General features: G+C 51.5%; 1 protein-coding gene across 9 annotated transcripts in view; it reads right to left on the bottom strand.

The window, feature by feature from the left end:
- Positions 1-19,848, bottom strand: part of RALGAPA1 (Ral GTPase activating protein catalytic subunit alpha 1) — a 717,351-nt gene that overhangs the window by 148,738 nt on the left and 548,765 nt on the right. For all 9 annotated transcript variants that reach the window (XM_085627452.1, XM_085627453.1, XM_085627449.1 and 6 more), the window contains 2 exons: positions 15,763-15,921; positions 6,182-6,309 (listed from right to left, as the gene is read on the bottom strand). In XM_085627452.1, the coding sequence (XP_085483578.1) occupies positions 6,182-6,309; positions 15,763-15,921 (287 nt within the window). The remainder of the gene's footprint in view (positions 1-6,181; positions 6,310-15,762; positions 15,922-19,848) is intronic.

Raw genomic sequence — 19,848 nt, forward strand, 5'->3', positions numbered from 1 at the left:
TGAAGGGCTCTCGTGGATTTTGCCACTTCAGTGTCGTCCTTCATTTTCTCTAGTGAAGAATCTACCATTGGGCCAAATAGATGCTCTTTATCAAAAGCATGTCTTCTTACGAGGACACTGGTGTTTACCCCTCTAGCAGTAGTGTCTGCAGCATCTAGGGAACATCATATAGCGTTATTGGAAATAAGTTGCCCTTTATGCATCAGGTCTTGTGCCTTAGATCAGTGTTCCTGAGGCAAATATTGTATTAATTGCTCAATCTTGTCCCAGTGCGCACGGTCATATCGCGCTAGCAATGCCCAAGTGTTGGAGAGACACCAGAAATTGGCCGCCTGAGAGGCTACCCTTTTCCCGGAAGCATCAATAAGTTTGGATTCCTTATCCGGGGGTGGAGCATCGCCTGTTGTCTGGGAGTTGGCCCTTTTCCTTGCATTGGATACAACCAGGGAGTCTAATGGCAACTGAGCTTTAATATATACTGGGTCCGATGGTGCTGGGTTGTATTTTTTGTCTACTCGAGGTGTAAGAATACGAGCTCTGATCAGGTCGTAAAAAACGTCTTCTACATGCCTGATCATCCCTTTGAGCATAGGTTGTGTATGTGATACTGAGGGTTTCAAAGAGGAACTCCTCTCCCAAGGACTCCTTATGTAGCTGCACCCCATGGTAGTTGGCAGCTCTACCCAGTAACTCAATGTAGGCTACACTGCCATCTGGTGGAGAGGGCGTGTTAGGATATAAATCAGGATCATTGCCCATGGGTGAATTGGTATTGTAATCATCCCATGGGTCTTGCATTGGTTGATTGTCATCCCCTTCATCCTGGTTGTCAGGTGTAAGCGGTGGTGAATGTTCAGGTGAAATAGGCTGAAACTGAGGTGAAGAAAGAGGAAGAGGAGGAAGGGAAGGGTTAGTTCCAACTGTTCTCTTCATTAAAGGAATGTGGAATTCTTCCTCTGCATCAGTCCTGCTTTTTAAAGTCACTTTAGTGGGGATATGTCCAGTTTAAAGATGAATGTATAGCACTTTTTGTTTCGGATCTGGTTTGTCGATCGGAGCTTCGAAACTGTGTCTTTTTGCTGATTTCGGCACATCTGACTGTTTCGGCGCAGAAAGTTTTGGTGCCGAAGTCTTGGATGTTGATGTTTTCGGATTTGAAGTGTGTTTCGGTGCCGAATGGTGGGGGTCGGTGCCGGACTTGTGTTTTGACCCCGAAGTTCTTGGCTCCGAACTTGATTTGGAGGGAGTCTTTTCAGAGCCAGAAGGCGTTTTGGTAGTCTTCAGTGCTGGGCGGGGCGTCGGAAGCATGATATCGGTGCCGACCGGAGCCCGAGGGCGCGGGTTGGACCGGAACCTTCTTTAGTGGAGTTGGGTCTTTGGACGAGGGGGGAGCTGTACTCATGGTACGTTGTCCATGTGGGATGTTGTCCTCTTGGTTGGAGTCGAGCTCTGGAATGGTGATCGGCTCCTGCCCCTCCTCGGTTCCCATAGCCTCGCCGGCCTCTTCGTCCAATTGCTGTCTGAAGATGTCCGGAATGAAGCTTGTGTGCTGGCTCTGCATGTCGCAACGTCAAGCCCGACGGTCGTGAAGGGTCTTCTTGGAGCGGAAAGCCTGGCACGCGTCGCAGTCCTGTTCTCTGTGTTCAGGGGACAAACACTGGTTACACACTCTGAGTCGGTGCGTGGGTATTTCACGTGACACTGAGGGCAGAATTTAAAGGGAGATCGCTCCATCGACTGCGGATCGGCCCGACGTGGGTAGGCCCGACAGCCTTGCACAAGGTTTTCCGATCGAAAGATTGGTTTTGCAAGTAAATATATACGCGATAAAACGGAAAACGCAATCGAAAACAATACCGTCGAGGGTGAGTATCTTGTGCACCGAGGGAAAACGAAGGAACGGTGTCGAACCGGAGTGCAGTGATAATCGTCAGAACCCGATGGGGGAAAAAAACAATCTAACTATGGAGTCGATGCCCATGCACACTATCATCGAAAGGAGGAGTCATCTACCTTGTGACTGGAAAGACTTCTTCGGAAAAAAACAAGTGCAAACATCCGGACCCAACACAAGATGGCGAGCTATGCACAGCATGTGATCTATAGCTCACATACCTCGGACTTAATTTTCTCAACTCCATCAGCTCCCTCTTAGAGGATGAAATCTGCAATATGGATTTCACAGTCCTTGGAGATTTAAATTTCCATTTGGCGTCTCAAAAAGATAAAGACACCAATGCTCTGCTTGAAATCATGAATGATTTTGGTCTCCCCCAGCTGGTACAAAACACCACTCACACTGCTCGCCACACACTAAATGCAATTTTTTCCAATAATAAAGCCATCGCTGATCTAAATCTTCTACTGCTCTCCTGGTTGGATCACTCGGCCATTAGATTTTTTAGCTAAGAGGTACCGAGGTAATAGCAGATCCTAATACAAGGTGAGGTACGACTCATTATAGTGCATGGGCCAATCTGGATAGCAAACAACTTCAGCTACAGCTTATGGAATCCCTCCCGCCACCCGTGGAAAACGCAGTTAGCCACTCAGGATTACCTTAATTGGCTAAATACTGCGTTCACCCTAACTGCTCCTATTAAAAAGGCTAACCAAGGCAGAAAAAAGCCATCTGCTCCTTGGATTTCTGAAGCACTCCGGCTAGAAATACACAACTGTGGGCGACAAGAAAGGAAACGGAGATCTCAGTATGAATCTCACGAAAAAGAAGCATACAAACTATCTTTATCCAAATGCAAAACTGAATTTTTCACCTCCCAGATCGAATCCTCTAAAAACTCTGCCAGGGAACTCTTCCAGGTAATACACAAACCGAGATTAAAGGAGGTTGTAACAGCCAAACCTTCTGTGACACAATTGCCCAACACTTCAAGAGAAAAGTCAACCAAATTTATACCCTATTTATTCATTCCAAGAATGCCAATTCACAAGTGGCTAACAGCATGAGTGACTGCATGAAGGATAATGGCATCTCACTGGCCTCGTTAACCACCTTTACCCCAGACTCAGTATTGCAGAGCGACAATCTCCTCCAGACCACCAAATCTGGATCCCCCAGAAGACCCTTGCCCCTGTTCAGTGCTGAAGTCCATCCCAAAGTCATAGCCATGGTATTGACAAACAACTTAAATTCTATGTTTAATAAAGAAATCTTTCCTACTCTCTGGAAGAGAGCTTCCCTTCTTAAAAAAAAGCTAGTCTGGACCCGGAAGACCCCTCTAATTACCGACCCATTTCTAGACTGTCTTTTTCAGCCAAAATAACAGGAAAAATCATGAACAGCCAACTGAATCAATTCATCAACGAGAATAATCTGTTGGATCCAACACAATTAGGGTTCAGATCAGAACACAGTACTGAGACGGAAGCCGCCGATAAACTCAAGATCATTTTGGATGAAGGAGGAACGGCTGCTCTGATCCTGCTGGAACTGTCGGCAGCTTTCGACACTGTGGACCACCCAACTCCGATTTCTCACCTGGAAGCCGTAGGTATAAAAAATATGGCCTTGGAGTCACTAAAATCCTTCCTAAACATCAGGGATATTACGGTGACATCGGATACCTTCAGTTCTAACACCTTCTCATTGCCCTGTGGAGTGCCGCAGAGATCTTCGCTCAGCCCCACCCTTTTCAATTTACATGGAACCGAACTCGCCCCTCGGATTCCACACTTTGGCTTTTCCCTCACGTCATATGGGACGATGCGCAGATTGTTTTATATGCCGCAAATGATACTAATTATACCAGTCTCCGAATTCATAACGGCACGAGAGAAATCAGAGACAGAGGTGATTCTCTTGGGAAACAATTCCAATTTCTGGTTCACGGCTAGCTGGCCATCCGAATCGGGCACACTCCCCTCGCCGATTCCCACACCCGAGAGTCTTGGGGCAATTCTGGATGTCAGCCTGAATCTAAGCAAGCAAATGAATGCATTCTTATCGTCCTCTTATGATACTCTCAGAAACCTAAAGAAAATTCTATACTTTCTCCCAATTAACTCTAGAAAGACAGTGATCTCCACATTAATTCTCTCCAAATTGGATTACTGTAATGGTTTATATATCAGTCTTCAGGCACAATATATTAATAAACTTTAGGCTCTGTAGAACTCAGCCGCTGGGTTACTTCTTGGCACTCGTAAACATCATTCCGTTTCACAAGCCATCAAAGATCTTCACTGGTTGACTGTTAGCAATCGGATCAAATTCAAAGTACTCTGCCTGACGTATAAGGCCATGCACGATTCAGGACCAGCATTTCTGAGACAAGCCATTTCTTAGTACATTCCCAATAAGAATCTCAGATCAATGAGAGCCTACAAAGCTAACACCCTCAGATTTAAAAAAAATGGGGTAGAAGCAGCTTTCTTGTCGGAGCAACCAAACAGTGGCATCTCTTGCCAATACCCATTAGATCGGGCGCCTCTCTTCAGAGGTTTAGAAAGCTTCTTAAAACTTGGCTTTTCAACCAGTAATCTCCACCTTTCTCACATATGCTCTTTTACCTTGACTAGCACCAAGGCACCCTCAGGTATACGCTGCACTTTATAATATTTTTAACATAACCACACACAGATACATACAGTCCTGCAATTAGAGGCACACGCACATATACAAAGAACTCACACACATACACACAGTCACACAATCAGAGGTATGCACACATACAAATAACTCACTACACACACATACAGTCACACAATCAAAGGCATGCACACATACAAATAACTTGCTGACACAGGTACACAGTCATTCAATTAGAGGTACACACATATACAAAGAACTCACCGAGACATACACACAGTCACATAATCAGAGGCATGGACGCATATTCAAATAACTCACTTACACACACATACACACAGTTACGCAATCAGAGGCACACAGCTATACATATAACTCACTGACACACATACACAGTCACACAATTCAGAGGCACACACATCTATACAAATAACTCACTGACACACAGTCACACAATTCAGAGGCACGCACATCTCACTGAAAAACATACACAGTTACACAATTCAGAGGCACGCACATCTATACAAATAACTCACTGACGCACACACAGTCACGCAATTCAGAGGCACGCACACATATACAAATAACTCACTGACACAGATACACACAGTCACGCAATCAGAAGCACACACATCTATACATATAACTCACTGACACACATACAGTCACACAATTCAGAGGCACGCATATCTATACAAATAAGTCACTGACACACACATACACACAGTCACAAAATTCAGAGGCACGCATATCTATACAAATAACTCACTGACACACATACACACAGTCACATCATTCAGTGGCAGGCACATCCATACATATAGCTCACTGACACATACACACAGTCACACAATTCAGAGGCACGCACATCTATACAAATAACTCACTGACGCACACAGTCACGCAATTCAGAGGCACGCACACATATACAAATAACTCACTGACACAGATACACACAGTCATGCAATCAGAAGCAAACACAGCTATACATATAACTCACTGACACACACAGTCACACAATTCAGAGGCACCCATATCTATACAAATAAGTCACTGACACACATACACACAGTCACAAAATTCAGAGGCACGCAACTCTATACAAATAAGTCACTGACACACATACACACAGTCACAAAATTCAGAGGCACGCACATCTATACAAATAACTCACTGACACATACACAGTCACACAATTCAGAGGCACGCAGATCTACACAAATAACTCACTGACACACACATACACACAGTCACATCATTCAGAGGTAGGTACATCTATACAAATAGCACACACACATACACACAGTCACGCAATCAGAGGCACACACATCTATACATATAACTGAGTGACACACACACAGTGACGCATTTCAGAGGCATACACACATATACAAATAACTCACTGACCCACAGATACACAGAGCCCCGCAATCGGAGGCACACAAATCTATACAAATAACTCACTGACACATACTTGTGCCACAAGAACAAGGCTGAAATACTTTAACTTACCTTGATTCTCAACCTGTGCTCCTGCTCTGATGACCCTGCCCTTTCTTTCTCCCCCGAGCCTCTCCTCCATCAGTGATTCCAGGATGGGGGGCCAGGGGACAACACCACTTTGAAGGATACAAGTTCTGGTAGAGAGGAATCAGGGACTTGAGGGCTCGGCTCGCATTGATGGCGGTGGCGCGGACCAATCCTGGAAGTATCCGTTCATTCACAATGGCGCCGTCGAAGAGGGGTCCAAAGAAGGGAACCTGCAGCAGGACGAGGAAGGAAAGAGGGCACTTGGGTCACAGACCAAAGGGTGCATGTCTGAAAGAGGCCAGTAGGGTACACCGGGCAATGGGTGCATGTCTGGAAGAGGTCACTAGGGTCACAGGGCTCTGGGTGCATGTCTGAAAGAGGCCACTATGGGCATAGACCAATGGGTGCATGTCTGAAAGAGGCTACTAAGGTCACAGACCAAAGGGTGCAGGTCTAAAAGAGGCCACTAGGGGCATAGGGCTATGGGTGCATGTCTGAAACAGGCCACTAGGGTCACAGGGCTCTGGGCGCATGTCTGAAAGAGGCCACTAGGGGCACAGGGCTATGGGTGCAAGTCTGAAAGAGGTCCCTAAGGGCACAGGGCATTAGGCGCATGTCTGAAAGAGGTCACTAGGGCAGAAGGCTATAGGCGCATGTCTGAAAGAGGCCATTAGGGCACAGGGCTATAGGTGCATGTCTGAAAGAGGCCACTTGGAGCAGAGGGCTATGGGTGCATGACTGAAAGAGGCCCCTAGGGGCACAGGGCTATAGGCGCATGACTGAAAGAGGCCACTAGGGTACACAGTGCTATGGGTGCATGCCTGAAAGAGGCCACTAGGGGCACAGGGCTATGGGCGCAAGTCTGAAAGAGGCCCCTAGGGGCACAGGGCTATAGCCGCATGTCTGAAAGAGGCCACTAGGGTACACAGTGCTATGAGTGCACGTCTGAAAGAGGCCACTAGGGTCACAGCGCTATGGGTGCATGTCTGGAAGAGGTCACTAGGGTCACAGGGCTATGGGTGGATGTCTGAAAGAGACCACTAGCGTACACAGGCTATGGGTGGATGTCTGAAAGAGGCCATGGGGGCACAGGGCCCTGGTGCATGTCTGAAAGAGGCCATGGGGTCACAGGGCTCTGGGGCATGTCTGAAAGAGGCCATTAGGGGCACAGGGCTCTGGGTGCATGTCTGAAAGAGGCCATTGGGGCAGAGGGCTCTGGGTGCATGTCTGAAATAGGCCATTAAGGGCACAGGGCTCTGGGTGCATGTCTGAAAGAGGCCACTAGGGGCACAGGGCTATGGGTGCATGTCTGAAAGCTGACAACAATACATCAACACCTGCACCTCAAGTTGAAACAACCCATCAACACCTGCACCTCAGCTGAGAATACATCAACACCTGCACCTCAGCTAACAATATATCAACATCTGCACCTCAGCTGGAAACAACACAACAGCTGCACCTCAAGTGGAAACAACACATGAACACCTGCACCTCAAGTGGAAACAACGCATCATCACCTGCACCTGAGCTGCCAACAATACCTCAACACCTGCACCTCAGCTTAGAACAATACATCAACACCTGCACGTCAGCTGAGAACAATATGTTAACATCTGCAGCTCACTTGAGAACAATACAACACCTGCACCTCAGCTCTCAACAATACAGCAACACCTGCACCTCAAGTGGAAACAATACATCAACACCTGCACCTCACCTAAGAACAACAGATCAACAACTGTACCCCAGCTGAGAACAACACAGGGGGACCTCTGGGTCAGGTTAAAATAGGACGGGGATGGAGGCCCAGTTTATGCAAGAATGAGAGGGGAAAGCAATAGATGCTCTCCCGCTGCTCTCAACCCGTATGTTGGTGTGAAATGAAGTGTTACAAGTGGTGGATGGTCGACATGTTTCGCGCTGTCTAGGGTCCCTAATGGATCCCGTAGCGCTTCATCAGGACTGTGAGATTAGTAAAACAAGAGGGGAATCAGGGAAAAAGGCACCCTATATTCCCACTTGACCTGTAGTAGGTAAGGTTAACAAGCACTGTTATTGGGCACGTCTTATTCGTGTCCATCAATTCAGACCCTCGCCAGTGTGGAGTCGGGCTGCTTCGGTGGAAGCCTTCAGGTAAGAAGGGGAAGTTCTCACCCCTCTTTCGAGTCCTCGAAACCTAGTCGACCACCAGGACCGCCGGTTTTACTAATCTCACGGTCCTGATGAAGCGCTAAGGGAACCCTTAGGGACCCACGGACAGCGCGAAACATGTCGACCATCCTCCACTTGTAACACTTCATTTCACACCAACATACGTGTTGAGAGCAGCATAATCTGCGCCTCCATCCCCGTCCTATTTTAACCTGAACCAGAGGACCCCCGAATAAACGTACAAGGGTACCAACGGGTAATTTTATCCTCACTCACTACCTTCACTTGGCCCACACACTCACATGCACAAATGCGGCAACTCCTAAAAGATCTCCAGCAGAGTGCCCTTCAGTAGGGCCCGTGAGGGACTGCAGCGCCACCCCCACGAGGAGCAGTGCCCAATGATGATGCTTTGCATCCGCAAGGGTGTGTGAGGGCACAACAACACACACAGGAGTACCACTCCCCCACCCTGCACACTCATACCTTACTTTGGAGACACCTACCCTGACTCGCAGAACCAATCTGGACTGCTGAGCGCTCTCTTCCTTTCCCTTTTAGGAACTGGTACCATTCTAACTGTCTGCACATTGTCTTTAGGAGCATTGGTACAGGACCTATTTCTAACAGCTCCTTGTCCTCCATCTCATATTGTGGTCATAACACAGCAACACCTGCACCTCAGCTGAGAACAACAGCAACACCTGCACCTCAGCTGAGAACAACACAGCAACAACTGCACCTCAGCTGAGAACAACACAGCAACACCTGCACCTCAGCTGAGAACAATACAGCAACAACTGCACCTCAGCTGCGAACATAAGAGCAACACCTGAACCTCAGCTGAGAACAATAGAGCAACACCTGCACCTCAGCTGCGAACAACACAGCAACAGCGGCACCTCAGCTGAGAACATTAGAGCAACAACTGCACCTCAGCTGAGAACATTAGAGCAACAACTGCACCTCAGCTGAGAACAATACAGCAACACCTGCACCTCAGCTGAGACCAACAGAGCAACACCCCAGCTGAGAACAATAGAGAAACAACTGCACCTCAGGTGAGAACATTAGAGCAACAACTGCACCTCAGCTGAGAACAACACAGCAACACCGGCACCTCAGCTGAAAACATTAGAGCAACAACTGCACCTCTGAGGAAATATGAATTTTGTGATCAGTTATGTCCCCTATCGTAGACCCCAACGGCTCCATGTGCATGTTACAAGTACATGTATGTTCCCTCCAGTTCCAGTTATGAAGACGCAAATACATGTGCGTCCACCGTCAACATGTCCTCTTTCAGATCCGCCATGACTGGGTCAGATATTCCATTCCTAAGTATGAAAGGCCACCGACTTTATGTGGTTCACTTTCCACATTTTACAGATTCAGGCGAGTAGGTCCTGAATTCTGTCATCAAGCCTTTTCCTGCCTTCTGCCTCTGAAAGCTCCAGTCCGAGCCTGCATCTGTATCCATGAACTTTGTCCTACTCCCTGCGCGGCTAACGGTGCCTGATCCAGCCTGTTGCCTGCCAAAAACTGTATTTCACCTTCAAGATTATCTGCTCCGCTCCTCATCTAACGCATTCCTGTCTAGTAGTTTAGGTAAACATTCTTCCAGCTACCGAGCAAAGGGCCAGGCCTCACTGTCCTCATGCAAATAATTCATAGCCCTGTTACCATGGAAGATTCCTGCCCCCTCGCATCTCATGTAGACATTTAGACGCTTGTACACACACTAACAGTCAGTATAGAATAGATTCTATCCTAGAGACCTTTCCTTTTGGATAATACAGTTCTTTAAACATAAGATATTAGATAAGATTTGGGATTAGGTAGACATGACCCCTCAGACTTTTGTCTCCACATGTAGAGCTAAATGTCAAGTCTCCTTCACCCTCTAGTTGCACGTCAATCACACGTCATGCGGCTGCGTACGCATCTCTGCCAAGTATTTCTGCTGACATTGCAGGATTCTCTTATGGATCCACCCACTTGTGACATCATGTTTAATGACGTATTTAGTTACGCCTATGTTTACGCCTTTTTTCATTACGTATGTGTATCATTATCTGTATTATCAGCTGTTACGCCTCTTGCATCTGTCTTAATGTAATACTTTTCATATAAATATCATTACTTGTCAATAATGTATTGCCTTCCCTTCCTGAACCTTCGTGGTGATGGAATTTGAAGCCTACAGTTCGAACTGTAATTCCTTTATAGAGGAATAAAGCCTTTTAGAACCTCTAATACCACGGATTCTGCCTCTTATATTTACTGAGTTATTCTTACTAGACTTTACCGCATAAAAAATAGTACCGGTAATGAAATATTTACCACACCTCAGCTGAGAACATTAGAGCAACAACTGCACCTCAGCTGGCAACAATACATCAACACCTGCACCTCAGTTGAGAATACAGCAAAACCTGCACCTCAGCTGAGAACAATACAGCAACACCTGGAGGTCAGATGAGAATACAACACCTGCACCCCAGCTTAGAACAATACAGCAACACCTGCACCTCAGTTGGAAACAATACACCTGCACCTCAGCTAAGAACAATACAACACCTGCACCTCAGCTAAGAACAATACAACACCTGCACCTCAGCTGAGAACAATACATCAACACCTGCACCTCAGCTGAGAACACAGCAACACCTGCACCTCAGCTGCGAACAACACAGCAACACCTGCACCTCAGCTGCGAACATTAGAGCAACAACTGCACCTCAGCTGAGAACAACACAGCAACACCTACACCTGAGCTGAGAACAATAGAGCAACAACTGCAACTCAGCTGAGAACATTAGAGCAACAACTGCACCTCAGCTGAGAACATTAGAGCAACACCTGAACCTCAGCTGAGAACAACACAGCAACACCTGCACCTCAGCTGAGAACATTAGAGCAACACCTGCACATCAGTTGAGAACAATACAGCAACACCTGGAGGTCAGATGAGAATACAACACCTGCACCCCAGCTTAGAACAATACAGCAACACCTGCACCTCAGTTGGAAACAATACACCTGCACCTCAGCTAAGAACAATACAACACCTGCACCTCAGCTAAGAACAATACAACACCTGCACCTCAGCTAAGAACAATACAACACCTGCACCTCAGCTGAGAACAATACATCAACACCTGCACCTCAGCTGAGAACACAGCAACACCTGCACCTCAGCTGCGAACAACACAGCAACACCTGCACCTCAGCTAAGAATACAGCAACAACTGCACCTGAGCTGCCAACAATACATCAACACCTGCACCTCAGTTGAGAATACAGCAAAACCTGCACCTCAGCTGAGAACAATACAGCAACACCTGGAGGTCAGATGAGAATACAACACCTGCACCCCAGCTTAGAACAATACAGCAACACCTGCACCTCAGTTGGAAACAATACACCTGCACCTCAGCTAAGAACAATACAACACCTGCACCTCAGCTTAGAACAATACAGCAACACCTGCACCTCAGCTGAGAACGATACAGCAACACCTGGAGCTCAGATGAGAATACATGAACACCTGCACCGCTGCTGGAAACAATACATCAACACCTGCACCTGAGCTGCCAACAATACATCTGGCTGTAGGTGGAGGCCATGCATCCAATCCCGCACCTCAGCTGGGAACAATGCACTCATGCTGGGGCTGCAGGTGGAGGCCATGCATCCAATCCTGCATCTCAGCAGGGAACAATGCACACATGCTGGGGCTGCAGGTGGAGGCCATGCATCCAATCCCGCACCTCGGCAGGGAACAATGCACACATGCTGGGGCTGCAGGTGGAGGCCATGCATCCAATCCCGCACCTCAGCAGGGAACTATGAACTCATGCTGGGGCTGCAGGTGGAGGCCATGCATCCAATCCCGCACCTCAGCTGGGAACAATGCACTCATGCGGGGGCTGCAGGTGGAGGCCATGCATCCAATCCTGCATCTCAGCAGGGAACAATGCACTCATGCTGGGGCTGCAGGTGGAGGCCATGCATCCAATCCTGCAACTCAGCTGGGAACAATGCATTCATGCTGGGGCTGCAGGTGGAGGCCATGCATCCAATCCTGCATCTCAGCTGGGAACAATGCACTCATGCTGGGGCTGCAGGTGGAGGCCATGCATCCAATCCTGCATCTCAGCAGGGAACAATGCACTCATGCTGGGGCTGCAGGTGGAGGCCATGCATCCAATCCCGCACCTCAGCAGGGAACAATGCACTCATGCTGGGGTTGCAGGTGGAGGCCATGCATCCAATCCCGCACCTCGGCAGGGAACAATGCACTCATGCTGAGGCTGCAGGTGGAGGCCATGCATCCAATCCCGCACCTCAGCAGGGAACTATGCACTCATGCTGGGGCTGCAGGTGGAGGCCATGCATCCAATCCCGCACCTCAGCTGGGAACAATGCACTCATGCTGGGGCTGCAGGTGGAGGCCATGCATCCAATCCTGCATCTCAGCAGGGAACAATGCACTCATGCTGGGGCTGCAGGTGGAGGCCATGCATCCAATCCCACACCTCAGCAGGGAACAATGCACTCATGCTGGGGCTGCAGGTGGAGGCCATGCATCCAATCCCGCACCTCAGCAGGAAACAATGCACTCATGCTGGGGCTGCAGGTGGAGGCCATGCATCCAATCCCACACCTCAGCAGGAAACAATGCACTCATGCTGGGGCTGCAGGTGGAGGCCATGCATCCAATCCTGCATCTCAGCAGGGAACAATGCACTCATGCTGGGGCTGAAGGTGGAGGCCATGCATCCAATCCTGCAACTCAGCTGGGAACAATGCACTCATGCTGGGGCTGCAGGTGGAGGCCATGCATCCAATCCCGCACCTCAGCAGGGAACAATGCACTCATGCTGGGGCTGCAGGTGGAGGCCTTGCATCCAATCCCGCACCTCAGCAGGGAACAATGCATTCATGCTGGGGCTGCAGGTGGAGGCCATGCATCCAATCCCACACCTCAGCAGGGAACAATGCACTCATGCTGGGGCTGCAGGTGGAGGCCATGCATCCAATCCCACACCTCAGCAGGGAACAATGCCCTCATGCTGGGGCTGCAGGTGGAGGCCATGCACCAAATCCCGCACCTCAGCTGGGAACAATGCACACATGCTGGGGCTGCAGGTGGAGGCCATGCATCCAATCCCGCACCTCAGCAGGGAACAATGCACTCATGCTGGGGCTGCAGGTGGAGGCCATGCATCCAATCCTGCATCTCAGCTGGGAACAATGCACTCATGCTGGGGCTGCAGGTGGAGGCCATGCATCCAATCCTGCATCTCAGCTGGAAACAATGCATTCAGACGCGCACTCCAGCTGCCAATGTAGCATCCAAATGTGTACTGCAACTGAGTGTTGCATGTTACAAATGCACTGTAACTAGATGCCTTGCATACAAACTCAACCTAGAACCCTGGATCTAAAGCCTTACCTTCACATAGATCAACACATCCAAACTTGTACTGCATCTGTGGGGCATGCACCCAAACATGCATCGCCACGGGAAACAATGCAGTCAGATCTGCTCTGAGATTGAAAGCAATGCAGCCTGCATCGCTCAACTAGGATCAGCCCATCTGGAGCACAACTGAGAACCACATATTAAAAATGGCTTTCAACTGGGTGAACACAAATTCAAGCCTTAGTTGAAACAGGAAGCCACCCCTTCAGAAATGCACCTCAACTATAAGCTCTGCCCTTGCACTGCATCCAGATGCTGTGTACTTGCACTGCAGCAGAGACCGCACCTGCAAACATGGAAGCCTTGCCCTTGTACTGCATCCAGGTGCTGTGTACTTGCACTGCAGCAAAGACCGCAATTGCAAACATGGAAGCCTTGCCCTTGCACTGCATCCGGATGCTGCGTACTTGCACTGCAGCAGAGACCGCAACTGCAAACATGGAAGCCTTGCCCTTGCACTGCATCCGGATGCTGTGTACCTGCACTGCAGCAAAGACCACACCTGCAAACATGGAAGCCTTGCCCTTGCACTGCATCCGGATGCTGTGTACCTGCACTGCAGCAAAGACCGCACCTGCAAACATGGAAGCCTTGCACTGCATCCGGATGCTGCATACTTGCACTGCAGCAGAGACTGCACCTGCAAACATGAAAGCCTTGCCCTTGCACTCCATCCAGATGCTGTGTACCTGCACTGCAGCAAAGGCCGCACCTGCAAACATGGAAGCCTTGCCCTTGCACTGCATCCGGATGCTGTGTACTTGCACCGCAGCAGAGACCGCACCTGCAAACATGGAAGCCTTGCCCTTGCACTGCATCCGGATGCTGTGTACTTGCACTGCAGCAGAGACCACACCTCAAACATGGAAGCCTTGCCCTTGCACTGCATCTGAATGCTGTGTACTTGCACTGCAGCAGAGACCGCACCTGCAAACATGGAAGCCTTGCCCTTGCACTGCATCCGGATGCTGCGTATTTACACCGCAGCAGAGACCGCACCTGCAAACATGGAAACCTTGCCCTTGCACTGCATCCGGATGCTGTATACTTGCACTGCAGCAGAGACCACACCTCAAACATGGAAGCCTTGCACTGCATCTGGATGCTGTGTACTTGCACTGCAGCAGAGACCGCACCTGCAAACATGGAAGCCTTGCCCTTGCACTGCATCCGGATGCTGTGTACCTGCACTGCAGCAGAGACCGCACCTGCAAACATGGAAGCCTTGCCCTTGCACTGCATCCGGATGCTGCATACTTGCACTGCAGCAGAGACCGCACCTGCAAACATGGAAGCCTTACCCTTGCACTGCATCCGGATGCTGTGTACCTGCACTGCAGCAGAGACCGCACCTGCAAACATGGAAGCCTTGCCCTTGCACTGCATCCGGATGCTGCGTACTTGCACTGCAGCAGAAACCGCACCTGCAACCATGGAAGCCTTGCCCTTGCACTGCATCCAGATGCTGTATACTTGCACTGCAGCAGAAACCGCACCTGCAAACATGGAAGCCTTGCCCTTGCACTGCATCCAGATGCTGTGTACTTGCACTGCAGCAAAGACCGCACCTGCAACCATGGAAGCCTTGCCTTTGCACTGCATACGGATGCTGTATACTTGCACTGCAGCAGAGACCGCACCTCAAACATGGAAGCCTTGCCCTTGCACTGCATCCGGGTGCTGCGTACTTGCACTGCAGCAGAGACCGCACCTGCAAACATGGAAGCATTGCCCTTGCACTGCATCCAGATGCTGTGTACTTGCACTGCAGCAAAGACCGCACCTGCAACCATGGAAGCCTTGCCCTTGCACTGCATACGGATGCTGTATACTTGCACTGCAGCAGAGACCGCACCTCAAACATGGAAGCCTTGCCCTTGCACTGCATCCGGGTGCTGCGTACTTGCACTGCAGCAGAGACCGCACCTGCAAACATGGAAGCCTTGCCCTTGCACTGCATCCGGATGCTGTATACTTGCACTGCAGCAGAGACCGCACCTGCAAACATGGAAGCTGTACTGGAATGGGATGGACTCACCTCAGGCTTCCTCAGGATCTGGATGCTCAGCATGTGGTTCTTCATCGGGTAGATCACAATGAGCACATCTCCGAACTCTGTGGGGATAATGCCTCGTCGGTAATCCCGGCTGTGCTCTGACCACACAATGTGAACCTCGTCATTCCCCAGGTGCCGCAACTGCAAGAGAAGCAGGGAGTTAAGAGACTGTCCGCACAGGGCACAAGAGAAGGTACAAGAGAGGTAGGAGGTTAGGAGACTGTCCGTCAAGGGTACAAGAGAGGTAGAGGGTTAGGAGACTGTCTGCCCAGGGTACATGAGAGGTAGGGGGTTAGGAGACTGTCCGCACAGGTTACAAGAGAGGTAAGGGGTTAGGAGACTGTCCACGCAGGGTATAAGAGAGGTAGGCGTTAGGAGACTGCTCGCCCAGGGTACAAGAGAGGTAGGGGGTTAGGAGACTGTCTACTCAGGCTACAAGAGAGGTAGGGGGTTAAGAGACTGCCTGCCTGAGCTACAAGAGAAGCAGGGAGGTTGGGACAGTGCCGCCTGAGCTGCAAGTGAAGCAGGGAGTAAGAAAACAGTCCACGCAGGGTACAAGAGAGGTAGGGGGTTAGGAGACTGTCCGCGCAGGGTACAAGAGAGGTAAGGGGTTAGGAGACTATCCGCAGGGTACAAGAGAGGTAAGGGGTTAGGAGACTGTCCACGCATGGTACAAGAGAAGGTACAAGAGAGGTAGAGGGTTAGGAGACTGTCCATGCAGGGTACAAGAGCAGTGAGGGGGTTAAAAGACTGTCCGCGCAGGGAACAAGAGAAGGTATAAGCGAGGTAAGGGGTTAGGAGACTGTCCGCACAGGGTACAAGAGTAGGTACAAGAGAGGTAGGGGGTTAGGAGACTGCCTGCATGAGCTACAAGAGAAGCAGGGGGGTTGGGACAGTGGCGCCTGAGATGCAAGTGAAGCAGGGAGTTAAGAGACTGTCCGCCCAGGGAACAAGAGAGGTAGGGGGTTGCCACAGTGGCCTCCTTGGCTACAAGAGGTAGGAGGTTAAGAGACTGCCTGCCTGAGCTACAAGAGAAGCAGGGGGTTGGGTTGGAACAGTGCCGCCTGAGCTGCAAGTGAAGCAGGGGGTCAGACTATGATCACCTGAGCTGCAAGTGGAGCGGGGGCATTGGGACAGTGCCGTCTTAGCCGCATGAGCGGCAGGTAGTGGGACAGTGCCCAGAAAGTGTCTGCTGTAAACCTGTTCCGCTCATGGCTGGTGCCGGACTGTAAAGGCACAGATTAGATTTTTAAAAAAACTGATGAACTGGTATTTGCTCCAGAGGGATCACCAGCGGCTCAGATTAATTCAAGCATTTCAGCCATCACCTTCGGGCCCTGGATGCAAGCTTCACTCTACTGATGGGGCCAGAGGACCCACACCCGCCCTGGATGCAAGCTGCACTCTACTGATGGGGCCCAAGGGGCCCACACCTGCCCTGGATGCAAGCTGCACTCTACTGATGGGGCCCGAGGACCCACACCCGCCCTGGATGCAAGCTTCACTCTACTGATGGGGCCCAAGGGGCCCACACCCGCCATGGATGCAAGCTGCACTCTACTGATGGGGCCCGAGGACCCACACCCGCCCTGGATGCAAGCTGCACTCTACTGATGGGGCCCACACCCGCCCTGGATGCAAGCTGCACTCTACTGATGGGGCCCACACCCGCCCTGGATGCAAGCTGCACTCTACTGATGGGGCTCACACCCGCCCTGGATGCAAGCTGCACTCTACTGATGGGGCCGAAGGGGCCCACACCCGCCCTGGATGCAAGCTGCACTCTACTGATGGGGCCCACACCCGCCCTGGATGCAAGCTGCACTCTACTGATGGGGCCCAAGGGACCCACACCCGCCCTGGATGCAAGCTGCACTCTACCGATGGGGTCCGAGGACCCACACCCGCCCTGGATGCAAGCTGCACTCTACTGATGGGGCCCAAGGGGCCCACAACCGCCCTGGATGCAAGCTGCACTCTACTGATGGGGCCCGAGGACCCACACCTGCCCTGGATGCAAGCTGCACTCTACTGATGGGGCCCAAGGGGCCCACAACCGCCCTGGATGCAAGCTGAACTCTACTGATGGGGCCCGAGGACCCACACCCGCCCTGGATGCAAGCTGCACTCTACTGATGGCGTCCAAGGGGCCCACACCCGCCCTGGATGCAAGCTGCACTCTACTGATGTCGCCCAAGGGGCCCACACCCGCCATGGATGCAAGCTGCACTCTACTGATGGGCCAAGGGCCCACACCCGCCCTAGATGCAAGCTGCACTCTGCTGATGGGGCCCAAGGGTCCCACACCCGCCCTGGTTGCAAGCTGCACTCTACTGATGGGGCCCAAGGGGCCCACACCCGCCCTGGTTGCAAGCTGCACTCTACTGATGGGGCCCAAGGGGCCCACACCCGCCCTGGTTGCAAGCTGCACTCTACTGATGGCGCCCAAGGGGCCCACACCCGCCCTGGATGCAAGCTGCACTCTACCGATGGGGCCCTAGGACCCACACCCGCCCTGGATGCAAGCTGCACTCTACTGATGGGGCCCACAACCGCCCTGGATGCAAGCTGCACTCTACTGATGGGGCCCGAGGACCCACACCCGCCCTGGATGCAAGCTGCACTCTACTGATGGGGCCCAAGGGGCCCACAACCGCCCTGGATGCAAGCTGCACTCTACTGATGGGGCCCGAGGACCCACACCCGCCCTGGATGCAAGCTGCACTCTACTGATGGGGCCAAGGGCCCACACCCGCCCTGGTTGCAAGCTGCACTCTACTGATGGGGCCCAAGGGGCCCACACCCGCCCTGGTTGCAAGCTGCACTCTACTGATGGGGCCCAAGCGGCCCACACCCGCCCTGGTTGCAAGCTGCACTCTACTGATGGCGCCCAAGGGGCCCACACCCGCCCTGGTTGCAAGCTGCACTCTACTGATGGGGCCAAGGGCCCACACCCGCCCTGGATGCAAGCTGCACTCTACTGATGGGGCCCAAGGGGCCCACACCCGCCCTGGATGCAAGCTGCACTCTACTGATGGGGCCCGAGGACCCACACCAGCCCTGGATGCAAGCTGCACTCTACTGATGGGCCAAGGGGCCCACACCAGCCCTGGATGCAAGCTGCACTCTACTGATGGGGCCCACACCCGCCCTGGTTGCAAGCTGCACTCTACTGATGGGCCAAGGGGCCCACACCAGCCCTGGATGCAAGCTGCACTCTACTGATGGGGCCCAAGGGGCCCACACCCGCCCTGGTTGCAAGCTGCACTCTACTGATGGGCCAAGGGCCCACACCCGCCCTGGATGCAAGCTGCACTCTACCGATGGGGCAAAATCTGCCCTGGATGCAGCTATTGTTCCCACCTAGAGGGCCGCTGGCCTGGCCCTTCAGTCTGGACAGGGCCTTCTGGGACGGCCTGAGGTTGGATCCTGCCTGTGATGGCACAGAGACCCAAAATGTGACAGCCTGGAATGTGCCTCAGAGTGATTACCAGTGGCTGAGATCATTCACACATCAGTGAGCTTGCTGTCAGCTGTAGCAAAAGAATGACATGAGGGAGGAGATCAGACACTGACATAGGGCGTGATGGCAGTGCTCAGGCATGAAGCAGCACACAAGGGCGGTGCTTAGACATGAAGCAGCGCACAAGAGCAGTGCTTAGACGAAGCAGGGCACAAGGGCGGTGCTTAGACATTAAGCAGCGCACAAGAGCGGTGCTTAGACATGAAGCAGGGCACAAGAGCGGTGCTTAGACATGAAGCAGCGCACAAGGGCGGTGCTTAGACATGAAGCAGCGAACAAGAGCGGTGCTTAGACATGAAGCGGCGCACAAGGGCGGTGCTTAGACATGAAGCGGCGCACAAGGGCGGTGCTTAGACATGAAGCAGGGCACAAGAGCGGTGCTTAGACATGAAGCAGCACACAAGGGCGGTGCTTAGACATGAAGCAGCACACAAGAGCGGTGCTTAGACATGAAGCAGCGCACAAGAGCGGTGCTTAGACATGAAGCAGCGCCCAAGAGCGGTGCTTAGACATGAAGCAGCGCACAAGAGCGGTGCTTAGACATG

The sequence above is a fragment of the Triturus cristatus genome, chromosome 9, assembly GCF_964204655.1.
Source record: "Triturus cristatus chromosome 9, aTriCri1.1, whole genome shotgun sequence".
NCBI lineage: Eukaryota > Metazoa > Chordata > Amphibia > Caudata > Salamandridae > Triturus > Triturus cristatus.